General features: G+C 36.9%; 1 protein-coding gene across 6 annotated transcripts in view; it reads left to right on the forward strand.

The window, feature by feature from the left end:
• mef2cb (myocyte enhancer factor 2cb) overlaps positions 1-9280 on the forward strand; it is an 83882-nt gene extending 74602 nt beyond the window's left edge. For 4 of the 6 annotated variants that reach the window (XM_052101828.1, XM_052101837.1, XM_052101845.1 and 1 more), the window contains 4 exons: positions 2695-2867; positions 4300-4429; positions 5799-5934; positions 8633-9280. In XM_052101828.1, coding sequence (XP_051957788.1) covers positions 2695-2867; positions 4300-4429; positions 5799-5934; positions 8633-8981 — 788 coding nt within the window. In that variant the 3' untranslated portion in view covers positions 8982-9280. The remainder of the gene's footprint in view (positions 1-2694; positions 2868-4299; positions 4430-5798; positions 5935-8632) is intronic. The other 2 variants (XM_052101862.1, XM_052101854.1) reach the window with 1 other exon arrangement.
• Positions 9281-9500: the final 220 nt, after the last annotated feature.

Consider the following 9500-nt stretch of genomic DNA (forward strand, 5'->3'; position numbering starts at 1 on the left):
CACATCTAGGATGGCATGAGGGTGAGTAAATGATGAGAGAATTTGAATTTCACTATCCCTTGAAACAAATAGCCTAGTGCACAGGTTTTGGTTTTGAGATGCCATACTCAAACTTATAAAAAAGGCACTATACTGTAAATGTGTCAGTGAATAGCATGAGAAATGAGTGCAATGCTTTTTTTATTGGCCACCTGAATCCCAGCTATGTTTCTTCTGATGCATAAATCAAGCAGCTGTGGCTCATTCATCACCGGTGTCTAGCACATGCCCTTACGTGAACTCATCTTTTCTGTCTGTCTGCTCTCTTAGGGTCACTTTAACTCTTCGGTGGTATTGCTAATCGCTATCAACTGGTTGTTAAATACACCCTGACTTGTGATCTGAATGGTCCGTGTGTTTCTTTATTGGCTTAGATGTACTGTACTGTATGCACCCCTTTAATTAATCTTTCACACATCATGAAATCAGAGGTTTCTATGGTTACCAGAGTAGAACAGAGGGCAATTTATATGTATGGTGAAACAAAGACTTTACTTCAATCCATCCTCTTTTTTTATTATATTGTACCCTCTACTTCTGTGGAGATGATGAAGTCAGGCTACCAGTTGTGGATTATGAATAAAAATCGCTTGTCTGATCGACTTCTGGTAGTCATAAGTGAAAGCCACATGTGCACACATGTATTTAGCATTGATTGCCAAATGACAGCCTTGACTGTCAGTAGTTAAGGGGCATGCATTTTATGTCATTAATAGAAACTGCTTACCTTGGGAAATGAGATGCGATATTGGCAACCTTCCTCATGCGCTCCAGATATAAAATATAAGATATTAAAATGACTGGAATATCAAACAAAATACATTTACTCACTCCCATGTACATTCTACTGTATTTATTTATTTAATTTACTTTTTATATATATGTAATTTGTAAATTCATTGTAATGGATCTTCTTTCAAATAAGGGAATTCATTTGAACAGAGGTAGTCTGCACACAAATGAACTAGTACAGAAAACATTTAAAAAATATCATGTTTTTACTGTTTCACTCTTCGAAATCAGTACTACAAATGCCCTTAAAACACCCAAGGCCACCTGTCTTTATTCATCAAACACCTGCCTCCTTACCACAAAACCACACGAGGAACGAATGAGCCTCATCTCTCTCCTCTCTCTTTCTCTTTATCTCCCTACTCATCTCTCAAATTCTTTAAATAGCCTTGATACTGAAACAGTTTGTTAGGAAACAGAAAAATTCTTAAACCAAATATTAACTCTAAAGCTAACTGCACATGGTTAGTTGATGCATAACATGTCCACAGACATTAAGATTAAGTTAAAATGTATATAAATGTGTAAGGAAAAGTGTATATCTGAGAGATATTTTTATTCTTAATTCATTTTCAGTCACTTTTTTGCCTGCAATAGTTCATTAAATGGTTCTGTGGTATGACAAATATTTGTTTTAAGTACAAAAATCCCATTTAGTCTCTCCATTAATATGAAATCAAAAAAGCTGCATGTAAAATATTTAATATTATATATAATTGTATGGTATACACAAAAATAAATTAAATAAATAAATAAATATATATATATATATATATATATATATATATATATATATATATATATATATATATATATATATATATATATATATATATATATAGTTTTTTTATTATTATTTTGTTTTTTGTTTTTTGTTTTCTTAAAAAATGTATATATAAATACATATTATGGGTATGGCATATTGTTGGGTTAAAACAGCTCATTTATATTGAGTAAATCCAAAGCAACCTATTCATGTTAATTAAAATACACCATGAGATTTGCTGCACTCTTTTTAGGTTAAATCAGTATTCTTCAACTTAAATTCATAGTCCTGCTGCAGCTGAACATAATGGGTAATTTGGCTGTCTCAAACATCTTCTTTCAGATACTATCAGAGTTATAGTTTCTGCGCTTTTACAATGACCACGTGTTTAGACCACCTTAGTTAAAAGGAACACTTATTTACATTTACATTTATGCATTTGGCAGACGCTTTTATCCAAAGTGACTTACAGAGCACTTATTACAGGGACAATCCCCCTGGAGCAACCTGGAGTTAAGTGCCTTGCTCAAGGACGCAATGGTTGTGGCTGTGGGGATCAAACCAGCGACCTTCTGATTAGCAGTTATGTGATTTAGCCCACTACACCACCACCACTCCACTTATCTCATTGATGGTGACTTATAAAAGTGAAACACTGTAATTGAACACAAAACAGCATGGGTATCTCAAGTCAGAACTGTAAACACAACTTCAACCCTACTAATTACCAACAACAACTATTTACAGGATGCTCAACATAAGCCTTCATACCTTGGACCGGGGTCTTACATAATTACAAATGCAGGTGCAAGAGCCTATGGCCACTTCCTCAAACACAGCTTAGCTGAAATAGTTTTTTTTTTCTAATTAACTTTAAGTAATTGACATGAGTCTGTTCAAAACTCATGTTTAAAAACAAAAAGCTGAACTTCAATGGAAGTTTCACAATAGATGATACTGGAAATGGTGCATTCTGGTGGAGGCGAGAGAGGGAAATGAAGCTTACTTAAATCATGTGGCATGGTGAAAGCCTTATGTAATGAATTTGGCACTGTTGTTTCTAATCCTTTGTTCTCTTTCTCTCTGTTTCTCATTAGGAAATGGCTATGGAAACCACCGTAACTCTCCTGGACTGCTGGTGTCCTCTGGAGGCATGAACAAGAGCATGCAGGCCAAGTCCCCTCCTCCGGTTAACCTGGGCATGAACAGCCGTAAGCCTGACCTGCGTGTGCTCATCCCACCTGGCGCCAAGAACAACATGCCTTCAAATGTAAGTCCATCACATTTTGTTCTCTTCATTGACATGGTCCGCGGAGAGCATTTCGTGTAGATTGAGCTGAGAATGAGAACGAGAATTTATAATGACCCTCTTCCCTTGGCAAAATGTATAGCACATCTCATTAAAAGTATTGCTCTTTGTAAATACAAGTGGCTATGACTACTGGCCATAACAGTTCTGCGGCCTTTGGTCACAGACATGATGCCTGAGCCCTAGTGATTCTCCTCTCCTTGCTTCTCCAATAGTCATGAGTTGATAAGCCAAGGTTAGACTCATGTTAGAAACATCCTGAATACTCTCCTCAGCTTTGGTTGGGTTTGGGAAAGTGCTTGCCAATAGGTTATTATAGTGTCATAGTGCCACACACATCACACACCATCAGCTTCACTCACTGCAACTGTCAGCAAATTACTCTAATTCTGGATTTATCCCCCTCCCTTTACTGCCATCAGTCTGAGGATGTTGACCTTCTATTGGTAAGTGAGACTGTCACTTAAACCAGTGACATAGGCTGATAGACATCATCCTCATAGACATATTATAAGTCAATTTTTCCTGTAGTTCGGCTGGTAGAACATAGTGCAAGCAACAATAAGGTCACAGGTTCGAACTGATCAAACTGATCAAAAGTATAGATTGAATGCACTTTAAATCCACTGGAAGACAATTCAGTTAAAAAAGGCTGCCAAATTTATAATTTTTTTTTTTTTTACAAGTGACCAGTGTCAGAAAATAAAATGCTAAAATTCCATCATTTTATACATTTCTTAAAATTCGATTCTAAGCCTTGTTAATTTATTTTAAAGAATCAAGTTTTTAAAATAAAATGGTGACACCGTGTGTGTGGTGTCTAACTCTAGATGGTAAATATTCATCTTCATAAAGAGCAATACAGTATATAAAAGTATAAATGTCAATAGTGCATCCAATATTATTTCATTAATACTCATATGCACATGTGACCTGTAGAAATGCTTCAACGAAATGAAAAGAAAAGAAGAGGAACGCTACACAGTTCCATAGTGACATCTATTGGTCATCTAAGTCATTGCACTGCCAGCGAAATCCACCCCCACTGTTTTTCAATTTTTTCATAACCGAAAAAATAAACCCAAAATTGTCACATCTTTCAGCATTCATACAAGCAAGACGAAAAAGTAAAACAAATCCTCCAACCCCTCTGTTGCCAAGGAGACCTTGAGTTTCTATAGCGACCAAGTGCCCTGTGAGAGATTGTAAATCATAGGTTGAGAGGGTTCAGTGGTGCTTCATGTCAAGTGATTATTTCCTCTTTCATAATTTTGGGGAGTTGTGCTCATTCACTTTGCATTGTTTGAGATGCACACAAAGATATTTTCTGTCCTGCTAAATTGACAAGTCATATGCATTCATGTTTTACTCTTCTCTGATCTTCCACTTATAGAATCAGAGAATAAACAACTCTCAGTCTGCGCAGTCACTGGCAACTCCTGTGGTTTCTGTAGCGACACCAACTCTACCAGGGCAGGGAATGGGTGGCTACCCCTCAGCCATTTCCACCTCATATGGTACTGGTAGGTCGAAATCTATTTGTCATTAAAATATATATATATATATAATATGAATAAAAATAAACATATTCAGAATAACCCCTGAGACAACATTCACCTACATAGAGCTGTTCAGGTTGTAGTCCAAAAACCACAAGAGAATTCGCGATGGATTCCTTTGGGATATTCCTATGGGTGTTTATAACAGGGGTTTTGAACTTATGAGTAAAATAAGGTCTGTGGTAAACATTGCTTACAACAACACACAGTCATTCCTAAAACATTAATTTTGAAGCAGTATTGAATTGCATCTTAAAAAACTAAAAACACATGGCGGCTTCAAAATTCATGTTTGAGGTATGACTGTGTGTAATTTGTGTTGTAGAACAAAGCGTCTACATGTTGTCAAGTAATGTATGCCACAGGCCTTATTTTACTCATAAGTTAAAAAACCCCATTATAAAAACCCATAGGAAAATCTAGAGGGAACCCATGGTGAATTAGCCTTCCAGGTTCGTCTACAAATTGACGTCATGGCTGATCAGCTCTATTGTGCTGGAATATACTAACACTATACAATAAATTAACACCATTTATTATTTCATGCCTTATTCAGAATGTTTAGAAAGCTTTCCTATGAAAAACTGCATTATGTTTTATCTTCATAAATTCAGTAAATGGAATGTTTATTTATAATACAAATGAATTTGTGAATTCTAAATATATAATAAATAATCATACAAATATTAATAAAAGGTTGTATATATTAATAATAAAAATATTACATATTAATAATAAAAGGTTACACATTTAATTACGCATGAATTCATTTATTGTGCATTCTCCAAGACTGGTCCGTCTATGACTCATCATTGTAAACTATAGTAATCCATTTTTTATTTTTTTTTTTTTTTAACTTTATAATTGTAATTATGTCTAATTACTTATAGTATTTCTATTATGTTTTTATATATTTGTTAAACAGAGACTATATCTACAGTATGTGGGATCTCACTGATTTATTGTCTAGTCTGTATGTAATGTTTCTATCTCTACAGCAGACGGATACATTGTTATCCATAAGATCAACACAAATTCTGACCGTAGTTCACAACAGTGCCCACAAGAGGGCCACAAGATGACTTGAAATTATTTAAAAGAAGTTAGATAAAAATAATTTAGTCACTTAATAACTATAAACTGTTAAGAAATCAGGGATTACGACGTAAACTGGCAACACATTTCTCACTGGTGAAAAATTCAAACAATTCTTTTGAGAGAGGGGTGGGGGTGGGGGGGGGGGGCTGTGAATATTGTCTTGGTCAGTGGGGTACCATGAAGTCAAACAGGTTTAGGATGCAAATGTTAACTGTGATCATGTGTTTTCTTCTAGAATATTCTCTGAGCAGTGCGGATCTGTCCTCTATATCTGGCTTTAACAGTGCTAACACTCTGCATCTGGGCTCAATGAGTGGATGGCAACAACATCAGATACAGAACATGCATCACTCTGCTCTCAGTCAACTGGGGTAAGTCTAAATACATGCAAAGACTCACTGAATAACCTATTCTTATCCTTTATCGTTTATTACATGCAACTTTCTCTTAATCTTACCTTTCTTTGTCACTGTACTAAAAATAAACCTCTCTTGTTAAGGTGCACTCAGTAGTATATTTTTAATTGCTAGGCTTGGGATTGATGCTTTTTTCATGCATCGCTAATCGGAAGATTTTCCCGGTGATTACAATGGTGCCTCCTGGATTAAAGTAAAATTTCTAGAGTGGAACATCAAAAAGTGTGTGTGTGTGTGTGTGTGTGTGTGTGTGTGTGTGTGTGTGTGTGTGTGTGTGTGTGTGTGTGTGTGTGATTAATTAGGCCTTATTAAACAAGTTCAAATAGGACAGTGGTATTCAATTAACATTTTAAAGGTCCAATTTCTATATTTTCTTCCCAGTAAAAGTCAGAATTCATAACTCACAGTCAACTAAACTTAGCAGTAATATGTTTATAAATCAACAATTGTTTTTTCAATAATTTATTTGTGTAATATGCCTAATTTTCACAGACAAAGATCTGCTTTACAGAGAATAAAAATAAAGTGAGCAAGCCTAAGGTGAATAGTCTGTGACAAGGACCCAGCAAACACAGAACATTCCCCAAACATTAGGAGATGGTTCCCGTTTGGTTAATTTTTGGGAACCAATTCTCCTTTGGTTATATTTTAAAACCATAAACTAACTTCCCAGGACACTGAAGACAGGTGTTTATGTGGACCCCTAAAAGCACTTATGCAGAATGTTCTCTAATGGTTATTTTCAGGTTGTATTTGTGTAACCATAAACTAACATTCCAAGAACACTGCAGGGAGTTTTTGTGGTTCAACCTTAAAATCACAAATGCAGAATGTTCTCTAATGGTTATTTTTAGGTTTTATTTTTCGTTCATATTTTTCATCATTTTTGTCATCACATTTGATTATTTGAGGTTGATAGACAATAATGAATGAAATTAGTGAAGTAGGCTAGCATTCAATTTAACATAATTGAATGCGTAAAATACTGTAAGGATAAGAGTATGGCATTTGAACACATTATAATGAACAAATGAGAAAAACATTCAAGAATACACTAACTTCCTACCTTAAAATATTATATTAATATCTAATTACCATATGGCTCCTACACACTACATGACTTTCAAAGACACGCAAAGTTAAACGAGATACAAATAACAAATACATGATCATATGTTATGCATTTCAGAATATGATGTATATGTGTTTAATCATATATTTTATTGGTTACAATATGAAAAAGTACATCCTATTGTAAAATCTACCTATTTTCTTACCTGACTGTCCAAGAGAATTGGCAATTTCCCTCCAACACTTCTCTTCTCCGACCGGTTGTGGTACAGTTCAGATGAAACATCAAATAGGCACTGGTGCTCCTGCCAATGTTCCACTAATTTTCCCTCCATTTCTTCGGTCCAATGAGACTTTCTTGATACCCCAGCCATGCTAGTTGATGTTCTATTGCAGGTACATCAGAACTCCTCCCACTGAAACTTCCCGTGCCTCGTTTCTTGCTCTCTCATTGGCTGTAGGTCAAAGCTGCTGTTGTATTCAGTCAAAACACGTTTCACGTTGCGTGATTTGGAATCGCAGACTGGTCCAGATATTTAACATATCTCAGCGCTTCTCTCAAATCACGTTGCTCACGGGAGCGATATCCGATTTGCCCACGATTTAAGGCTTTTGACGGCGATTCCTGCAAAACTGTTGGTGAGCGAGAATCGGGTTTAAAATCGTGTAGTGTAAACTCACCATTAGTCACTGTCTGATAGCTATTCACCTTATGTGCCAGAGAAACTAGCGCGCAGCCATCTTGTACATTTTGTCTCTGAACTTTGCTATATAGACATCTATGGTGTTGATGTCAAAGTTAAATTAGCTAGCGAAGTGGATATATAGTTCAGTCTGTGCCATTAAACCAGTTTTATACACTAATCTGCAAACTCATCAACATCACTTTCATTCTTGAAGTACAAAAATATTTGTAACTTTTCTGTGTAGGCATCCTGTACAAGGAGTTCTAAAATACCCATCCTATGTTGCGATACATGTACTTTGCGACCTGCTTCAGTAAATATTATATCACCCCCTTGTGGTCTCCCAATGCTATTACGCCAGACATTCAACAGAAGCTAATGGAATAGTATTTTTGAAAGAATATGCTTTAAAATTATATGCATTAACATGAGATGAATACTCTAGTCAGTTCAGTCTTATAGAAAAAGCATATGGTTACATATGGTGTTGGGCACACTTTCATGAGTGCAGCCATGTTGAGATAAAATGGTTGAATATTACTTGCTTTAAATTAATAATCCTCTCATGAAAAAAGTAATCATGGTTGACTGCTAATAGCAAATTTTTACAATCACATTGGTAACCAACCACTTCTGATTTTGCGTTATGCTGCATGTACGCCACTAGTGCAACATGAACACAAATTTGACTGAGTGGACCTTTAAAATCAGTCTCTGAATTTGTACATATTTTGCTACATATTTTCAAATATAATTCTCATTCTGCGATATCCACACTTTAGTATACAAGATAAATGTCAGTGATTTGGTTGTGAGTATCTTTGCCACCTGTGTACAGGAGTGCACAAGCACTCCTTATGATCCGTAATCCCCTTCATTTCCTTTCCTTCCTACAGAAATTGCTCTAGCACTCACTTATGTCAGGGTTCAAATCTCTCCCTGCCCTCTACTCAAAGCCTGCACATCAAGTCCGAACCTGTTTCTCCTCCTAGAGATCGCTCCAGCAGCGGCACGCCCGCCGGCTACTGCCCGCTACCGTCCCACCAGCAGCACCAGGGCCCACACCCACAGGGGCTACAGGACTCGGGCCGCTCCCCGGCTGACAGTCTCAGCAGCTGTGGCAGCTCGCATGAGGGCAGCGATCGCGATGAGCACCGTCCCGACTTCCATTCGCCCTTGGGATTGGGCCGACCCGGCCTAGACGAGCAAGACAGCCCATCCATCAAGCGAGTCCGCCTTTTTTAGAAGGGTGGGCCACATGAGATGCGACACCCGTGGAAAGCCCCGTCCTTGATCTTGACCTCCCCGATGTGGTTCCATGGCACCACCTCACTCTCTTTTTCTTTCTGCCGCTGACGAGTCACAATCATTACTCCCACCTATTCTCTGTTTTGCTGTAGAGAGGGGAAGAATTGCTCTCTAAATTACCTGTAACTTTTTTTTTATGTCAGAGTGTGTCTCATATACATATTGTGATTGATGGGTCTATGGGAGGGAAAAGGGAAGAAGATCTCTAGTACAACAGGGTTGGGGAGGGCTTAGTGGGTGGGGTTAATATGCATAACTTGTGCATTTTGTGGAATAAAATGTAACGAATTACCATATATGCATATATATTTACACTTGTGTAGGTGTACATGTATGCAGAGTAACATACCAACAAAAAGTGTCAGGTACTCTTGGATTTTCTTTTGTAAAAGTACTTAAACTTGCCTCAGTGATATTTAGCCACAGGACACGTACAGCAGAGAGTGTATCGCAGAA

The sequence above is a fragment of the Xyrauchen texanus genome, chromosome 3 (assembly GCF_025860055.1).
Source record: "Xyrauchen texanus isolate HMW12.3.18 chromosome 3, RBS_HiC_50CHRs, whole genome shotgun sequence".
Classification (NCBI taxonomy): Eukaryota; Metazoa; Chordata; class Actinopteri; order Cypriniformes; family Catostomidae; genus Xyrauchen; species Xyrauchen texanus.